Source organism: Neolamprologus multifasciatus, chromosome 23 (genome assembly GCF_963576455.1).
Source record: "Neolamprologus multifasciatus chromosome 23, fNeoMul1.2, whole genome shotgun sequence".
NCBI classification, from domain to species: Eukaryota; Metazoa; Chordata; class Actinopteri; order Cichliformes; family Cichlidae; genus Neolamprologus; species Neolamprologus multifasciatus.
The window spans coordinates 22366705-22386873 of NC_140460.1; the positions used below are offsets into that span (position 1 = coordinate 22366705).

At 42.3% G+C, this 20169-nt stretch overlaps 1 protein-coding gene across 2 annotated transcripts in view; it reads left to right on the plus strand.

Moving 5' to 3' along the window:
• Positions 1–20169, plus strand: part of LOC146491534 (uncharacterized) — a 52723-nt gene that overhangs the window by 26151 nt on the left and 6403 nt on the right. The window contains exons 3-12 of one of the 2 annotated variants that reach the window (XM_085150027.1): positions 1896–2083; positions 4530–4604; positions 6889–7089; positions 8257–10902; positions 11106–11297; positions 11391–11528; positions 12136–12191; positions 13573–13690; positions 13855–13902; positions 15661–15971. In XM_085150027.1, coding sequence (XP_085006153.1) covers positions 1942–2083; positions 4530–4604; positions 6889–7089; positions 8257–10902; positions 11106–11297; positions 11391–11528; positions 12136–12191; positions 13573–13690; positions 13855–13902; positions 15661–15971 — 3927 coding nt within the window. In that variant the 5' untranslated portion in view covers positions 1896–1941. The remainder of the gene's footprint in view (positions 1–1895; positions 2084–4529; positions 4605–6888; positions 7090–8256; positions 10903–11105; positions 11298–11390; positions 11529–12135; positions 12192–13572; positions 13691–13854; positions 13903–15660; positions 15972–20169) is intronic. The other variant, XM_085150026.1, reaches the window with a different exon arrangement.

Consider the following 20169-nt stretch of genomic DNA (forward strand, 5'->3'; position numbering starts at 1 on the left):
GGTCTTCTTGAGATGCTCTTCTGCATGCCTTGGTTGTAATTCTGAGTATTTGAGTTACTGTTACCATCCTATCAGTTCAAAGCAGTCTGGTTATTCTCCTCAGGATATTTTCTCTTTCATACCATTCTCTGTAAACTGTAGAGATCACAGTTGAATGGAGGATGCAGAACGGAGAACAAACCTTTCTTCCTCATTTTGATGTTCAGTTTAAACTTCAGCAGGTCGTCCTGACCATGTCTGGATGCTGTTTAGAAGCACACCAATCCACACGCATTTCTTGAATGTCTTTGCTGTAATTTTATTTATCAGTATCCTTCAGAAGTATGGAAAAAATACATGTTCTCCTAAGGTCAATGTGTAATTTAATAGTACTGCAAACAGGCAGTACTCTTTAATTGAAGATTTTAATTGGCCCAAACTCTGTAAATTAACCTGTTTTTTACTCAACGTCTTTATTTAAACAGCCAGGGTTTATGGCATCCTTTGCAGGGATAATGTGTGAATGCCAAGTGTGGCATAATATTGCTGAAAAAGAAGCTAAAAGCAGGTCAGAGCGGTTCTGAACCACCATGAGCACCATGTGGCTGTCAGCGCACCAGTTTTCTTCCTTAGCAACAGCTGGGACTAGACTGAGCCCTGGGCTGAGATTTTCAGTCTCAGACAGTTTGGCCTAGTATCTTTGAGTGTCAGTAGGTCTTCCTCCTACTCCTTCTTCATCTCTTTCTCTCCCTCTCTGTCTGAGCCTCACACTGCAGCAGACATTAGCCCCGATCACTGCGGGCCTGTCATCATGCTGCAGGGTGGGAAAGGAGACAGGAAAGGAGTGAGGATGAGGCGACACAATCGCTGGCGTGATGGTTATTTTTATTGCATAGTTTGGGGGTATAATAGATGTATTAACATTCTGGTGAGAGTCTGACTGACCGACCCATCCACCCGCCTGCCTGCATGAAGGTTGTGCCTCAGAAGGGAGAGGAAGAAGAAAGGAGTCTTCTTGTTGGTTTGTTATGATGAAATAATTTGCAGCTGCTTGTTTATAATGATCCTGTTTAGGGAGGCTGGCAGTCACGGGAGGCAACATTATGTGTTTGCTCTGGAGGGTAAAACATAGCTTTAAGTGAGGCTGCGTGCTTGATTAAAACGTAGATACTTCAGCAGCACGTACTTGAATGCAACAAAGCTTTTTGTTATTGTAATTGGTAGAAATGTGCTCGCTGTGTTATATTCCGAGATTTGTGCGCATACTGAGCACTTGTTTGCTACTGAATAGGGTGAGCCTGTCAAACCCATCTGCCGGACGCCCTCCCCACCTACCCTTAAGGCCCGTTGTGGTTGCCATGGTAACAGCCTCCTTATGGGATATCAAGGGTGTGTTCAACCACGGTGTCATAGCCTCTCTGCAGCAGAGTGTCACATATTTTGGATTAAAAATTGAGAGAATTTGTTTGTTTTTTACTAATCACCTGCTTTTTTTTTCCATCCCTGCACTCTGTGGGGCAGAGGGGGGGAGGCAGAGGGGGTTAATCCAAATAATCGTACAATGAAGGCATGTATTTTATCAGGCGGTGTTGCCATATACACCTTTATGATAAAAGCAAGACCAAACAAAGAAACGAATGAATCGTGACCAATGAGATGCACATATTCTCCCTCCTGTCTCAGCACGTGGATGCTGAGACAAAGGCCGGCCGGTAAAGGATCAGCGTAGCACACTGCTCCCTCTAGTGGCCAATTCTGTAAACTTCACCACGCAGGGGGTTTCCTCCCTCTTATTGTTGCAGCAAAGACTCATCTCTGCCAAGACTCATGTTTATTATTGTTTATGTTTATTATGTTTATTATTATTATTATTATTATATAATACATTGTCTTTTCTCCCGCCCCCCCACCCTTAGACACAACAGGTGACCCTTCCCCTCCCCGGTTTCCCAGCAGGCAGGCATGGCAGACGGTCAGCAGCCAGAAGGGCACTGGGCCTCCAACGGCCAGGAGAATGGCGAGAATGGCTACTCCGCCTACAGCTCGGCCTATAGAGAGAATGGATACCACGGGGGCGGGGCGGCTGCGCATCCTGGGACATCAGGTAGGCGCACAGTGTGTTTGCGAGCGTGTGCAAAAGCATGTGCATGCAAAGTTGTATCAATGGCATTGATTGGACTGCTTGCACACACCATCAGATGGGTCTACAGCTGTGAGGATTGTGATTGGCTCCATCATGCTGGGCAAGAGCAGTCAATTCCATGAAGGCACTTGAACAAATTAAAGTGCTGAACATGGACAGTCTGCTGTAGCTGTGTTAACAAAGGCAGAAGGACATTGGGGAAGGTACGGTGATGGCTCTCTGGTGGGTGTAAAATTGGTGATTCCCATAGGGTGTTAAGTGGAAGGATCAGCTCAACTCGTCTGACAAAGTAGAATTACAATAAGATTTAAGAGCGCAGTGGACCGGATTGAAATTGAGCACAAAAGTTAACAAATAGCAAAAAATGAAAGTAGCCAAAAAGGGGAAAAAAGTTATGAAAAAAGTTATGATTATAAACCTACTAGGCTATAGATAAACTGTCTCGAACAGTTATAATCATCATCATCTATCAGCAAATGCACAAAACTGAAGGGTTAAATTATTATATATTTGCAGTATATAATTATACTGTGAAGTCTTGAGCCAGCCTCTTTTCTTTATATTTTACTAGGAGAATGGGAAATAGGTTCAGTGATTTATTGAAATGTCCAAACATCCATGGAAATGCAGTAAAGTTTCTAATGAGCTTGAAAGTCGATATTTGGTGTGACCAGCTTTATTCTTCAGCTTTATTCTTTTCTAACATTTATGATTTTGGCAGTGAGTTTAAGATCATTGTCATGCTGAAAATGAAGTTGTTGCCAATCGACTGCTTCAATGATGTTAAGTTCCAGGCTGTGGAGAGGCCAGTCAATCAAACGATGAAGCTGCTGCCAATCAGATCATTTCCAGATTGTATTGCACAGTCAAAATCTGATGCTACTTTTCTGTGTCTACATTTTGACAAGACTTCCAACACCACTGGCTGACATGCAGCTCAAACCATGACAGAGCCTCCACCGTGTTTCACAGATGGCTGTAGATGGCTGTCACTCTCGTTCCTCTCTACTGACCTCCTCCATACATAGTCAATATTTTAGGGTTTGGGGTTTGTAAGCCTGATACTTCTTGTTTTGCCCAGTTTCTTCAATTATTTTTAAGGACACACTGCACACCATGATGAGTTTTCAAAATCTCTTTGGGAATCACATTGTTGGTGCAAAAATACTATTTTATGTGAAACTGTGTTATCTTTGGTATTTTTCAGAGATTCAACTAAAGAAATGAGAACAAATTATGTGTTTTTATGACAGGCTGCTAGTAACAAAGTGTCTAAAGATACAATTTAAAATTGGCTCTTTGCCAAGTTGTCTGTTATATGTAGACACAATACAACTAGACACAATACAACTGGTTCATTCCTTGAGTGTTTTATGCTTGAATGATTCACAGGTCAGTGTAAGTGGCTAGCAAACAAAAACATTCCTCTTAAAATGGTCAGGTACAACGGCTGGACTGAAAACGAGTAGAAAAAGCAGCCAATGTCCAACTAATCACTTGAAAGTCCTTTAGAAAACCTGGAGAACTATTGTTCAAGAGCCCTTTAAAAATAAAAATTAAGTCTGGCTCCATTCGAAGCAAAATATAAAGAAACAAGGGGTGGCTTTAAGACTTTTGCAAAGCACTACACATTGTTTAAAGTGTCTATTCTCAACCAAATTAGTTGCCTGCTAAAAAAAAAAAAAGACAACATTAAAGAGACAGCATTACATCTACATGGAAACAGCATCAAGATCCACTTCTCTGCGGTCCAGTGACTGCATGATATCAGGGTTCCAGTAATGTTTGCTGCCAATAAACAATTAAAGTGTTTACTAAAAGCATTCATAAAAAGTTGAGCTGAATAAATAAATACCAAGGAAACTGAATGAATAAACCCTGAAAACAGACAGAAAAAAACTAGGCAAGAAATAAGCTTGTAATTTAGATAATGCAGTGCTACAACACCATGTTAGAATTTAAATGAGAACCAACAATATTTATGCCATCGTCTAACAAGTACATTTGGAAAGTTTATGACGTGTTGATCTTGGGTGTATTCTGCCTTATAAAGCTTAATAAAATGTTTTTAAAAAAGAGTTTCTCGAAATCATTTGGGTAAATTAGTGACTCTGTTTGCATTTATCCTCAATGGGCAGCAAACAAAAGGCCCAACTTATTAAATCTCAGAGAAAGCATCCAGTCTTGTGCTGAGCACTTACCATTCATGAAGCACACACAACCTGCCAAGATCTGAATTCAAAAGGAGACCTCACAAAGAGATAAGGTCAGCAGAGTGAATCGTCTTCATTTCCTTCCTCCCATCCATGTCTTGTCTTCCCGGTGTGTCTCTCTCTCTCTCTCTCTCTCTCTCCCTCTCTCTCTCTCTCTCTCTCTCTCTCTCTCTCTCTCTCTCTCTCCTTCGCAGTGGATGACTCAGCCAATTTGCCTCCCTCCCCTCCCCCCTCTCCATCCGCTGAGCAGATTGGGCCCGTGGCACAAGGTACACCTATACACACTTAAAGCCAATCCAGGCTATCCAGGTTGACGGTGTGAATGGCTGTGAGAGTGGCACAAATGTCTCTAAAAGACACCCAAACACACTTGTCCCTAGGATTTAAAGACAGGGCACCCTCTTCCTCCTCTCTCTCTTTCCTTTTCCCCCTACCGTTTAATTTCACGGTGCTCTGTCTGCATGCCAGCTGATTGTCATATCATCTTTAAGGAGTTTGGAGCATGCATAGCATGCTGCCCTGTCCTGTCCACACTCCTGCATTGGTTTTAAAGCACATAACAGTTAGTTGAGTCGTGAACCCTGCACACAAGGACTAGGCAATACAAACACTCTTCCTCCATTCAGGCAATGGTACATTACCAGCCACTGGAGTCCTTCATTTCATTAGTCTGCTTTCCACCCCTCAGCATCTCCTCTGTTGTTCCCTATCTTACTCTCCGTATTGATTTTTTCCAAGTCTGACTTTCAGCTCTTTAACATATCTGTGTGTTTCTTCTTGACATGTGGCATGCAATTACAAAAGTCTAGTGTTGTATAGTCTCACTGCATGGTTTAGTGTTAGTTTCTGTACTCCGTGTCTGAAATTTAGATCTGTGGTGCAAAATAATAATCATAATGATGAGATATGCTCATAGACCGTATTAAAAAGATTGAAATAGCCACTTTGACAACTGGTTTGTGAAGTAATGCTTTTTTTTCAGTCATTGCCATCTTAGATTTTTGAAACCTGAGGTGGCAGAGAATGAATCTGACTCTGAACCACAATGTAGGCCCCACGCTTAATCATACACTGATTTCGTGTAATGTTGACTTTAATGGCTTTTCTACTCAATAAGAATTGAAGCTAGTACATGAGACGCCACACTCTTCAGGAAAATGTCTGTTGGGGTTGTAAAAGACGTGACAAATAAGGTTGTTATTGTTCCATCTGCTAGACGAGTCGCCCCCTTCTGGCCAACAGGTTTAAAGTTATACTATCTAAAATTTGTACCGCTAGATCTCAGTAAATTGTAGATCGCAATCAAGGATTGATATAGGACAAACATGTTTTAGTCATCAAAGACAGATAAAAAATATTAAAATTAGACTGTACCCCATAACCGACGAGGCTGGTCGACATGTTTCTGCTTCTGTGTGTGTAAGAAGTGCAATGTTGTACACACTATATGTTAAGATACTTGAATAATATCAACACTTAGCAATAAATAAGGAAAAAGAAGGAAATCTAATACAGTCAATAAACAATCAGTTAAATATTTTGTAGTCACCTCAAAAGATTTGGCCACTGTTCACCTGTAGTAAGTGTTCTCACATGGCAAAAGCAACTCTGGACCAGATCGCCCCATGGTGTAGGCAGTTAGGCCACTGTTTACCTCAGCTGTCAATGCTGGGTGAGAGGCATCGTGCTTTATTGACTTTGAAGGAGGCTGTAAAACTTTGTGAAAGGAGTTCAATACAGGTCAGTGAATCAAGGAAGCTCATTTCTCTCCAATGACAGTGATACTGAGGTCAGTTATTCAGGATATCCTGAAATTTTATGTTAGTGAGTGCTGCTGTTAGCCTCACTTAGCTGCTATTAGCCTCTGTTACCTGCTGTTAGTGAAACTTTCTTTGAAGTGAATGTAACATTGTTGGACTCGGACACTTAGTGAATAAACTCTCATTCAATGTAAGAACCTAATCAAACTGTTAATCAGAAGGAAAGTGTGAGTTTTATTAGCCTATAACCAGCTGTTGTTATTTTTAGCCAGCTCATTGTCAGGTGTGGCCAAATATGTAAACCGTTCTTCCTAGCAACTGCATTCAAGATGGCAGGGTGACATGACAGCTTCCACAAACCAGCACCCACTCATATGTACTTTTAATAGCTTAATAATAACTTATCTATGTATATTTATAAGTACAATATCCCTTTTTTATATTAAATAACCTCAAAATACAAATACTGACTTAACTTTAAGGCACTTTTCCGACACAGAGGCTATGCCCATCTTTTTTACGTACCGTCTATGAATAAAAAGACAGATAGCTTAGAGTTTTATTAAGGATTAATAAACTGTTATATACTATTGTAGTAAGATGCTGTAACCGCTTCTACATCTAGTATGCAAACCGTTAAATATTATGTATTTAATTATAAAGACCAAGCTAGAAGTCATGTCGATTGCATCCCATGCATCTCCATCAGAGCTGAAAGTATCTTGTAAACCATGTAATCCCAGTTTTGTCATCCTCCATGTCTCATCTATGCGTCTTCCTTCCCTGCCCAAAGATGATAAAGTAGAGGTTGTCAGTCAACAGCAGGATGAGAAGGAGGAGGCTCCAGAGGAGCTCAACAGTCACCAAGAGGATGTGACATATGAGCAGCCAAGAGATTTGCTCTTAGAACAAACAGATTATTTAACAGAGCCCCAGGCTTTGGGCTTCCAGCAAGCCCAAACCCCTGAGGCCCTCAATGGAGGAAGTCATCAAGGTGATCACAACCCATCACAAAAAGGTGTGTGTGGTTTTCTGTGTGTGCATACAGTTTGTATGAGGGTACAGCGTGAGTGTACGTTTGCCCGTAACCTATTTTGCATGCTCCTCTTGTGTTCTGTAGCAGGTTCAAAAACTCTTAATGAACTGTAATGCAACTGAGGCTTTGCTGCCAGCCTTCCTGCAGCTTTGTTGCTCTGAAATCCTTAAGCTTCCGCTTCAATACCTGAAGTTGCAAAATGACGTGGCAGCATTTTGAGTTTGTGCTTTTTCATCCAAAACATTACCATTTGCTTTCCATCGGAGCGACATCAGAACGCCCAATCAACCATATTACAGTTGATCCATTTCTGCACCTTTGTATTGCCAGCTACATTGCAAATGCAAATATCATTGTCTAAACTGTAAAGCCTTGTAGATGTAATTGTTGCTAGAATTATTGCTCTTTATATTTTTTATGTGGGTTTTACTGGAATATTTGTGTGTGAAGCAGCTGCTTTTGAGAGTACCCACCTGTATGGGTGCCTCACAAATCAGTCCTGAATGTATTTTGAGTCTGTTGTATCACTGCTTTCAGTTTCACTGTTGTTTTCATTTCATCCCAGAGCAAAAGTTAATTTCCTATTGTTGCTAAAAACACACTTAGGATAATAAGATTCACCCTCATTGCTCATCACTATTGTGAAACTTAATAAAGATTATATTGCAAATATTAGTTTTATAATTTGTGCACTGTAACAATTCATTCATATCCACAGTATGCCAATGTTTGCAGTAGAAATTGCAGTAACACCATTTATACATCAAATAAAAGTAACTTATTTTGATCACCATGTTGATGACCATATTTTATAAATCCTCCTGTATTGCAATAGGAATTCAGTGTGTTCGGGTATCATTTTCTTCTTGTCATCTAACATCATGCAACTCATTCCTTCATTCCAGTTCTGCACGCTATATTAGGTGCTGTGATCCCCCCCTCTGTGCTGTTGTGGCCTGCCACAAAATACACTGTGCTGTGTGTATTGCTTGATGGAGAGCTACTGTATCTATGTGCAGACGGCGCCGGCTTGACTGTATTGGCTAGCTTTTGTGGATGCTGCAAGCAAAGCTTTTAGCTAACATGACCCGACACAAAGTTGTACAGTATCCTTCAAACTCACAGCCCAGCCAGAAGAGAGAGTCAGTAAACCATCTTGTGAGTCCACTATGACGGAAGATGAACCGTCGCCACCTGAGAAACAAAGAGCAAAGGCAGAAGGAGAAGAACCTGCCTCGACTGGCCCTCCCCTTCTTTCTGATAGCGAGAAACCTCTCCGCTGCACTTCCTCAACAGAGCAGGGTAATCAAGACAGAGAGGGTGGGAAAGAAGAGGTCACTGAAAGAAAATTACTTTCAGAGTCTAAAGAAAAAGAAGCAAAAGAAGTTGTTGTGACAGAGGCCTCATCAGAACTTATGGCAGAAGAAAAAGAAGAAGCAGGAATTATCTTACCAAGTGAGTCAGGGTCAAATATGAATGAAAGCAAAGAAAAAACTGATGTTTTTGAGGCGGTCAATAAGGAGGACCAGCATCAGCTCACTGATATTCAAAAAACAGACCTTTCGCAAGAAACTCTGACGTCAAGTCCAGAACTTGACAGATCGGATGTTTTTGTAGAGCACGTGTCAGGATCAAAAACCTACTTTGACACATCCATGGAGGGTCGAGAAGAAGAGTCGCCACAAACCCAGAGCTATTATGAGCTCAGCACAACGGCAGAGACAAAATTAAGTGGCGATGATGAAAATATTGTGCAGAATATGGAGAAACAACAAGAGCAAAATGTCAACACATCTTCTGGTAAACTGGGATTGGAACAAAGAAGTCTTTCCTTGAACATTACTGCTGGGTCTTCAGCCGGACAGACGGTGAAGGAAGAGAAATCAAGGATCTCCATGGGAAGCTTGTATCCAATCAGTGGAAGCTATGATGAATCAGAGGTTTATCCGTCAACTCCATCTGTGGTGAGCCATCCACCTACGTTTCCACCAGCTGTCTCCATTACCCCGACTAACACTGAAACACCTGAAAATATCCCCACCGTGGCAGATGAGCCCTTACCTTCTGATAAGCACACAGATAGTTCTAAACAATCAGGAAGCCTCTCTGAGATGTTGGACCTGGCTGGTGCCCTTCCTCGTCCATCCCTGGAGAGGATGGAGGTTGACTACATGAGAAGAAAGTCAGTGCCAGCCAATGTATCTGCCCTTGTGGGAAGTTCTTTAGCCAAGCTTGCCTTGACAGATCAAGCCCCAAGTGTTGTCTCACAAGAAAACCAGCTGGAGGAGGTGGGCTACTGTGTCTTCAGTGAGTATTCAGGGCCCATGCCTTCTCCTGCTGATGTACCCAGTCCCGGGGATTCTCCACACCAGCGTTTCCCTTCTGTAGAGGGGGAAGTAGAGGAGGATCTAGGGGATTTGGAAGCAAAATATGTTTCAAAAGGAATACAACAACAAGATTACAAAGAGACCCCTGTGATCTCTCACATACCAGTGGTAGAAAAGAAAGGCTCACCAGTAAAGTCTACCCTGATCCTTGAAAAAGCTGTAACCAGTGGAATGAAACCGGATCGGCTAAGAATCCCAATGACTACCTCAAAAGACAGACTGAGTGAATTTCGTTTGGAGACTGGGTTGCCAGGGAACATAAAGATTCAAGCTATCCCTGAGGTAGATGTTGAAAAAGACCCATCAAGAGAGGCTTCACCTATCCCACCAGACAGTTCGTTCACTTTCGCTCCCACAGAAACTGGAACCAAGGTTCCTCCAACTCCAACAACTCCCAAGTCCCCAGATGACACATTGTCAGAAACCCAAACTGCAGGAGAGAAAGCACAGAAAGATGACCCATCAGAGCTAAAAGCATCTGAAAATGTTGATAATAAACAGTCAGAGTTAGACAAAGAAAATCTGAAGCCTGAGCAGAAAGAATCTGAAGAAAGAAGTGATGAACCAGAAATGCCAAACAAAGACTTGGCTTCAGGATTATCTCAGTCTTTAGAAGAGAGCACAGACAAAGCTAAGACAATCCAAAGTGGGCAACAGACCTCAAACACTGCTCAGGATTTAATTACTACAAAGCACACAGATGAGAAAAATGACCAAAACCAGCAGCAAAAAAAAAGTCTGGTGAAAGGCTCACCGAAGCTTCAAATATCGTCTCCGATCATCATTATCCCTCAAGCACAAATAGATGAAGAAGCAGAGGAGGAAGATGATATTGAGATTGCAGAGGAGCCTCAAGAGATAATGGAAGAAGCCCAAGAGCCGGATGAAACAAGGAAGAGTCAAACTGAAGAAGCTGGGAAGGAAGAACAAAAGACAGAACAAGTGAGACTGATGGTGGGTGACCAGATGTTGGAAGAAGATCCGAAGTCTGGAGCAGAAGAATGGAGTCACAGCGCCCAAAACAGCGACGAACCTGCAACAGACAGTTCGCACTTGTCTCCCTGCTCTGACCACGAGCTGACACAGCAAACAGAGGAAGGAGGCAGAGAAGACATGGAGGCAGATAAAATAGAAGAGGACTTAGACACAGATAAGGTGAAAGGGAAGACAGACAAGTACGAAGGGGTGAAGAAAGAGGAAACAAAGGAGGAAAAGGAAGGAACGGAAGATCATAAAATGATAGAAGAAGAGGATGGAAAGAAGGTGAGGAAGGTGGAGGAGGAGACCTCGGATGTTCTTAGCCAGACCGATCAAGCACCTAACGATGAAACCACCATGGACGTGTCCATCCTAGATACAGACAGTGGCTGGATGGATTCACAAGGTACCCAGAGTAAACCTGTTAATAAATCACTTGTTTAAAAAAAGATTAAAAGCCTTTAAATGTTTATTTAGTTTAATAATTTTGGTTTAAAAACTTGCTAGCACCAGAAAACTTGTTTGGAAAAGTGTCTTTTGTGCTAAGCTAGCTCCTAGCTAGCAAGGAGCGTGGAGAATTAGCCCTCTGTTGATCCTTCTCCACTGCAGATGATGACAAAAGTATTATGACTGAGCAAATCGAAGCCCTTCCTCAGCCCCAGAGCTCGACCAGTAAGCCTGTGGTGGTGGACAGACCCGCTAAACGGGGCCCCGGCAGATCAAGGGCCACCACTGAGTCTAAAGTATCTCGCAAAGTACTGAGCCACCATCCACCAAGAGAGGAGATAAAGAAGAAAAAAGGTTCCAATTCTGTATTTACGCCTGAAATTTATAATCCTTGTCATCTAACCGAGGTTTGCATGTCGGAATAACCTTGTCTCTCCTCTCTGCTAGTAGGCATCAGGAGGGCTGACCAGAGTAAGGTGTCAGCCCTCCAAAGTCGTTCCCCATCTCGAAAGGGTGTAGCCAAAGCGGCGGCCAGACATCCTAGGCCTGCTCTGCTTCACGGCTCTGCTAGACGCAAGGCCACAGGTGAACACTTTTCACCCGGAGTCAGTGCCGTGGATAGAGAGAGAGCAACACTCAAATAATTAAAGCATTTTTTCAAATGTAAATCAGTTTTGGATATGTGCCGTTTGATGTCTTTGCTCTCTCTCTATTGATGGCTCATTGAGGAATCAAGCAAGGTGCAGTGTAGCTGGCAAACATCATGTGCTGCTGATTTATTTTTTTAAAGTTCTGTCGTGTCTGGTCTGCTTTGGGTTTCTTTTTCAGTTTTATTTTTCTAAAAGCTTTAAACATGCTTTGTTTTTTCTCATTTTGTCAAACATGGAGTATTTGTTCGCGCTCTGCTTCAAATTCATGCTTTTATTTTTTTCTGCTCAGTGATGATGTTATTCATTGTGACTGGTATTGAATAACTCTGGTTTAACACTTGTGTGCGTGTGTATGTCTCCTGAAAATGTTTGAAGGTTGTGTGTTCTGTCAACAAGCGAAGTGAGGGTGATGTGAAATGTCGTGATACGTGTACAGAAGGTGCTTCTGTAATATGAATGTGCTCATATGTCCACTTTTTCACTTTGTATTCAGCAAATGTGCATTTGTGTGTGTCACACTGATGAACATGTTTGTTTCACAGGTGTGGAGCACCATCAGCCCCTCAGTGTGGCCCACCAGTCCAGGGAGAGGACCACTGTAAGTATAACAGCCAACGTTTATTATTTTTTGTCTTTCAATTGAAATCCTCACAAAGTTAAGGTTATTCCAAGAGTGTTTTCATCATCTCTCAGTAATGTTGATCCCTAAAAGACCGCTTTCTTCTTATTGGCTACCCCTCACCTGGATTCCTGTGTGATTCCCATGTGTGCCTTTTTATTTTTGAGTTACTGCCTTCCGATAAGCTCAAATCATTCTGGCTATTCTCCTCTGACCTCTAACATCAACAAGGCATCTTTACCCGCTTGCTGGATATTTTCTTTTTTTCAGACCATTCTCTGTAAACACTACTGATGGTTGCTTGGAAAATTAGATCAGATCAGCAACCATGCCTCATTTGGAGTCACTTAAATCACTTTTCATCCCCATTCTGATGCCCAGTTTGAGCTTCAGCAGCTTGATCATATCTACAGACCTAAATGCACTGAGTTGCTCCAATGTAATTTGCTGCTTTTGCATTAACAAACAGTTGAACAGTTCTATCTAACAAAGTGGTTGGTGAGTGCATTTTCTGTACGACTTTAGGCCATGGCGTCTTCATATTTTCTGCTTTGTTTTTGGGCTTTCTTTTCTTTTTTTGCATGTCTGCTTTTCTCTCTCTCCATAATCACTTTGTCTTGCATGCTTGCTTCTGTCCTTGTGTCAGTCTCGACAGAGAAAATCTGTGAGTATAGACATCAAAAGTGCAAAAATCTTTTACATTTTACCATTAAAAACACGCGACGCAGCTCATTCAAACGATTTCAGCCAAATTCTGTTTCGTGTTCCTTTCATTTCATTCCTAAAGATTATTAAATCAAACAGAAATAATAATAATCCAATGTTCATGTGGTTCATTTGGCATATTTATAAAGACAACAATGTTCTTAGATATGTTCGGTTAAATCAAAACACACACGTACACAGACAGTCTGTTTGTGTTTGAGCCACAAATAAACACATTGCATTTTTACTCCATCCTGTCTCAACTTTTCATTTCTCCATCTGCTTGTCATGCCTGTTTTCCATCCTGAACATCTTCCACCTACCCTGCATGCCTTTCCTCCCTGTTGTCATGGTCACGGTCAAGAGCCCCACAAGGGCGGTTGTATTAAAGATGGCAATGCAGCGTCGGGGGTTCGATCGCGAGCCCCCCCGGCCCAGCTCTGCCTGTAGCCTTAAACGGAGCCCCCTCGTACAGGCGGAGCTCTGCGAGGCCCGTCCCTCCTCCGCGTGCTCACGCCCATCACCTCTGTCTAAGAAATGGGTGGAGAAGGTAAAGTGAGGGTGGGGGATAAAAGCAAGGGTTGAGGGGTGGCTGTGACCAGCGTGTGCATGCCTCAGCCAGCATCTCAACTCTGCTGTGTGTCTGTTAATCCAGGAGAGAGCGTACCGGAGCCCCGAGAAGAAGTCGTCCCTCCCGAGGCCGGCCAAGTCTCTGACACGCCACATCCCGGCTGCTGAACAGGAGGACAACAGCACCCCCTCCAGGCCAACCTGTAAGAATCTCCACGGTCCAAAACCTTCAGATTGTTTGCTTTCCAGATTAATTGCTTCTTTACTCACCAGATTATTTGTATTATACTTTAACTCCCAACACGTTCCACCTCCTACCTGCTGTTTTACCCCTGATTTTCCCTTTTTATTCCCTTTTTCTGTAAAGCGTTCCGAACAGCGGACACCAGGTCTGGAAGAGCCCCTAGTATGGCAGGTAGAACACCTAGTAGATCCTTTTAGACCTTTCACACCATCTTCATCGACATCTGTTTATTAGTTTATACTGTTTATTTATGCTTGTTTGCTTTAATAACTCTAAGATAAGGACTTATATTTTCCATAGAAGAGAGCATCATCCCTTCATTCCTGCAGTAATACAGAGAAAACCCCAACGATCAGATGAACCCCTATGAGAACGGTTTTGGCAACAGTGGGAAGGAAAACTCTCTTTTAACAGGAAGAAACCTCAAGCAGAGCTTGGCTCAGGGAGGGACAGTAATCTGCACAAAAGTTTAGGGTCACTTGATTTTGAAAGAAAAGGATATTTGTTTTTGTCTAACAAACATGAACTGGATTGGAAATGTTGCAAATGGCAACAGATATCTCTGTTTCTGTCTCAGTGGCCAGTCTTGTTTACCTCATGCAAGTTTAATGGGGCTGGATCATCAGAAAACTCTCATCCAAATGGTTAAAAATGCAATGAATCTGGCCTTTTGGGTGTCCGGAAAGAGGTTTTCATTCAACCGTGTGTACTACCCTTTTCATAAACCAGCACAATTCAGCTGTTCTGGGTATCATTTAATCAAACCGCCAGCTGAAAACTGGTCAGGTCTGTGGATGCACTTGTCTTATTGCCTGGTTTTGTACCAGGATCTCCTCTTTCTCCTTCTCCTCTGGTACAAAGCCATCTTGCCCTGTTCCGAGAAGGGTCGAAGATGTCCCCCTTTATGTGAGACTTGTCTTCTCGTCCACATGCATCGAGACAGTGTCCCATATTTTGAGTAGCTCTACTGTACCAAAAAGTAAATAGATTTTATTTATTTATTTCCCCAAGAAAACCAAAGAGGGTAATCACACAGAACAGCAGCTGAAGTAATGTTTGATACAGGTGATCCTTAAGACCAGAAAAACTGCTTGTAAGAAGTTAAATTTAGGATGTTTGTGCCTTCCACAATGGGCCGCTGGAACATGAGACTGATCGATTGACCTCATATGTTAGCACAACACTTTGCAGTTCTGTGCAAAAGTCTTGAGCCAACCCTCGTTTCTTTATATTTTACTTCCAAGGTGCCAGACTTTTTTGTAATTCTTTTAAAGTCCTCCTGAGCAATAGCCATCCAGGCTTTCCTAAGCTCTTGGACATTAGACACGCTTTTTATTTTTTCAAACGATGCCCTATGACATCATAATGATTCCATAAAGATTTGCAAAACCACACACTGCATGAATGTATCCAAAAATCTCATGTTTTTACAGCTTATAGAAGCCAATTTTAGTATGTTAGTGCTTCAAGGTCATAGTTCAAAGGTCAGGGTGACACAAATTGGGAAAAAGCTTTAGTTTCCATTGGAAACAGGTATTTATAAAGCGTGTCTAAATAGGCTTTATCCACCCTGCAGTTATCTTATCAGAAAAGCAGGTGTGGATCACAGCAACAGGTGTGTTTGTTGTTCTCATGTAGGATAAAATCTTATTGGTTCTTCCCCGGTAACGCAGCAACAAGCCACCAGCAGCTAAATGAATTCAGCTGCCTGTGTTTGTGCTTTCGGGCTCCTCGGCAAACACTTGTGTGTGATCTTGGCTGTTTGCTTAGGTGGAAACTGAGCAGGTCTTTTTCAGTGCTGTGTTTCTCCTCCATCATTATCATCATAAGAAGCAGATGAAGGATCACTCCTTTCTATCCAATAGTTTGAAGGTTTTCTTTTCATTCCTCCTCCTTCATCTTCTCATTACTGCCCTCTCTTCTCTTAAGGCACAGACTCGGCGCGTTCCCGATCAGTCCACAGTGGCGCCTCCACCCCGGGCTCCTCCGCCGTCACACCTGGCACGCCCCCTAGCTACTCCTGCCGCACGCCCGGCTCGCGCACCCCGGGCAGCCACACGCCCAAGTCCTTCAGCGTCCTCCAGGAGAAGAAGGTGGCGGTGATCCGAACCCCACCCAAATCTCCATCTTCTGTCCAGCGGCAGCTGAAGGTCATCAATCAGCCTCTGCCTGACCTGAAGAATGTGAAGTCCAAGATCGGCTCCACCTCCAACATTAAGCATCAGCCGAAGGGCGGACAGGTAACAAACAGTCCTGAGACACAGAGTGACTTTTGTCTTTGCAGCACACAGAAATACAGGAAAACATCTGCAGGTAGAAAAAACACAGATTTCCATAGATTAATGATTTCTGTCCTTATAAGTATTATGTGTGTACATAATTCTGCCACATGGGGGCAGTAAAGTACAGATTTTAAAATAAAAAAAGGCTGCACAAGACTTTAAACTGCAAACCAATCATGATTTCACAGCTGTTTTTTACTTTAATTATTGTCAGTTCTTTGTATTATTTCCCTCAGTCTAAACATTTGACTATTTTTAAGAGATTTTTTAAATCCATCCTTTTGTCTATCATCATGAGTCAGTATTACTGGATGCTCTGTGAGTGAAGAGTGTAGAAAAATCTTAAACAGCTCCTGCAAACCAGTAAAACAATAGGCAGCTTTAAAAGGATGGGTTTTGTCTCCTTTTTCTCTCTAGAGATGTCATAAAATGCTCAAATAGTCTCCTCATGCTCTGCGTTTGCTCTCGCTCACTGTCTGGTGTGCCTCTAACCCACCGTCTGTGTGTCTGCCTCCCTCCGACTGTCCTCTGCCCTCTCCCTGTCCACCGTCATCTCCATCAATGAATCGTCATCAGCTGCATCCTTTCCCCTCTTCCTCCGTCTTCCTCCTCTTTCTTTCCCAACAATTTTCTCCCCGGTGACCTTCAGCTCTCCCAAAGTTTTTTTGTTTTGTTTTTGTAACATAAAGCCTTCCTCCTAAGAAAACACCGCCTCCAAGGAGCAGCCAGCCTGCAAAAGCATTTGCCCCTGAGGGAGCTGCTTTCGTCACTGTGCAGGATTTTCCCTTCCAGCTCTGGGTATTAATAATTTCAAGCGTGCAGAATTACCTATGGAGGAGTCACATCAAGGTCACAGCATAAAAATATATCATCTCTCTTCCTTTTATCCACCCTTGACTTTCAGAAAAAGATGTCTTTTAGGAACCTACGAGATAAAAATTTTAGAGGATCTCAAGGTGGCCATGCTGTTAGAATAACTGAGAGATGTTCCTTTGCACTGACGTACCCCACACATAAAATAACACATGGACTGCATGCAGATAGGAGACAAAGACCATCTCCTTGTTAATCTTTGGGTTGTAACTGATCATTTTAATGTCCTCACAGTGCTGTGTTGGTGAGGTCATTAACCCTGTGATATATGGAGGTGGAGTCGATTCACTGCCAGCTCTCCTTCCTTCTTTGGGGAGAAATGTGACAGAGGGACAGAAATTTTTAATGAGGCTCAGTGACGCACAGCTTAGCGGAGCAGCACAGGAGCGCAGACAGATATATACACCAGAAACATTAGAGGACCATTTTCTATCTTTTCATATTAGCTTCTGCTCACCAGTGTTGGGACTAACGCGTTATTAAGTAACGCGTTACAGTAACTACGTTATTATTGTGGTAACGAGCACGGTAACTAGTTATTATGCCAAAATCAGGAACGCGTTAGTCGTTACTGGGATTTAGATAGGGTCGTTACTCGTTACTTCGTGTGGTGGCTATCGCGGAGCTTCCACAGATTCAGTAACATTAGCAAGTGGTGGAGGCCAGCAGGTGGATGAGGGAAAGGGGAGGCAGGAGGAAAAGAGACCCGAGGCGGCCGCTGGTCCAAGTGTGAACTGAACTTCAGGTAAGAAGTTGTGACCTGCAGTCTATCTGGGTCAGATATAAAGTTTAGGTGGAGTTTATTTTCGTTATTCCGACTTTTTCCATACTGCGTACTAGCTAGCATGACGGAGTTTCTATACAGCTGGGTGGGTGCTATGAAGTTAATGATGTTGAACTTTATTTTGTTTGTTGCCAACCGTCCCGTCTGGTATTCAGAGAAAATATTACGCGTTTCTTATTGAGGCGAAAAGGAACAATTTGTCCCGTAATTCAGCTACAATGAAAAAGGCACAAAGCTGGAGTTATTCTGTGTCTTTGCTGCACAGCTGCCTCTTCTTCTTTCATTCTCCCCCCTCCCTCTCCCGTTTCTACTTCAATCATGAAAACTGATCAATGATCAGCTGATCGGCTCTCTTGTTTGTTTATCGCCCACTTTGCGCCAGAAAGAGGAAACCAGCCGATGTCACGCTAAACAACAGCAGCACGTTTAAGCTTGATCAGCTGTTGTTAGAATTGATTTAATATTAATTTCTAGTATCAGCTGATGTTGGTTTGTTGGAGCCACAGCTGCAAAAAAGCTGCTGGTCATGATATCGGTTTGGTTATCTGGTGAGAGGGAAACATGAAGATGAAACCAGGAGATGTCCTTACTGAATCATCAGAGCTGAACAGGTGATGGAGAAACAGGTTTACCTTTTAGGTGACATAAATGAGTTGAAGGGAAGTTATGAACTGTTTCTGAGAGACAGATAACCCCAGGATCCTTTTTAGCTAGTTGACAGCTGGTAACTGTGCAGGTGCAGATCTAGCAAAGTTTTGCCAGGGGGGCCAGGTAGGGCATTAACAGGGAGAGGTGGGCACAAAGAAATACTTTTCTTTCTTATTCTCATTTAAAATGTCTAGCTTTTAAAAAATAATTATCTCAATCTTACAACAAACGATTGATGCATATATACCATCAAAACAGTGAACATCACTGTCACAACAGCGTTTGTTTTCATTCAAAGGCTTTATGATTTTTCCTATAATGGTGGGCCGGTCTCTAGTCAAAATGCCCGGGCCGATTTTTTGTCCCCGTCCAGCCCTGTATGCAGCTCATCTGCAGTCTGGTGTTACCTACATCTTCCTATTCAGAAGGCAGAATTTCCGAGTTACAGTACAGTAAGTTTAGTACAATCAAAGCATCACGACTGCAGTTTTTGTGTTGGATGTAAAAGGCGCACATGACGCTGTGACGTAGGCTAGAATCATGGCAGCAGTCAATGACGGTCCAGGCGTGGGATTTCTCTCATGGAAACATGCACATTATCTTTTCCTTTCTATTGGTAGGTGGCACAGTGCACTTGTGGCAAGTAAGCAAGCTAGAAGACTGGCAAAGTTATGGAAGCAACACATTAACAAGAGAATTCTGAGTAAAACCAAAGTTACTTTCCCTAGTAACTAGTTACTTTGAAAGTAACGAGTAACTTGAAGTAACTGAGTTACTTTTGATAGAAGTAACTAGTAATGTAACTAAGTTACTATTTTAAAGTAACTTACCCAACACTGCTGCTCACAGAGAAGCTTTTCTTCCACACAAAATCACTCTATTTAGACTGAAGTCTACAGGAGCTAGAATGACTCATGGGTCAGTGTTAAGTGGCTCATTCCTCTGAAAATTGTCCGGTACAAGGCCTGGACTCAAAACTAAAGAAACACTTTAAGAGACCTAAAAACAGTAAATGTGGTATTTCTGTTTTTTTAGTATTGTGATTTTCGGAGTTTACATCATTATTTCATGTTTTTAAAATAAACCAAACAGGGCCGTCATTGGGTTCAGTTCATTCGCTCTGTCATTGGTCGACCTTGCAGAAAGGCTGAAACCTCTGAGCTGAAACAGCCACAGAAGGAATGAGAAAGATAATCTATAAACACAGCACATGTTGTTATATGTGAGAATACATCAACATCAGAGCTGTCGGAAAAACCCAGGTCAGTTCAGTGGAGACTGAAGGAGGAGGCTGGTTCTCACAGCTCTCATGTGTTTTCCCTGAACCCCTTTTTCTCTTTTTCCTTTCTCTTTATTGTTTGTCTTCACCTTCTGAGTCTTTGAACTGGAGCACAGTCCCCCTTTTCATTATTTTATTTTATTTTTGCTGTACAAGCAACACAAAGAATAATGGACAAAGCAGAAACACTCTCACTGGTTGTGTTAAATCCAATTTATTACTGTTTACTGGGTTTTTACTAATGCAGGGGAAAATATGTTTTCTTGTTTTCTATTTGCAGATTTGATCCTCATCATATTTATAACATTTTGATTGTTTTATTGAGCATCAGTCTGAGCATCTCTCAGGAAAGAAATTCAATTTTTCAGGTTTTCTTACTCACAGTGAGGCTTAACTTGACCAGTGAGATTATTTCTGCCTTCAGGACAGCTCCGAGAATAACACAAATTTGTCTTCTGTAAAAGATTCTTGGAAGGTCATTTCTTGGGCGTGACTGCAGTCTCAGTTACAACATACGAGTCGAGCAGTTTGTAACACCACTGTTTGGGGTTCTTGCACCTTTTTATCCTGGT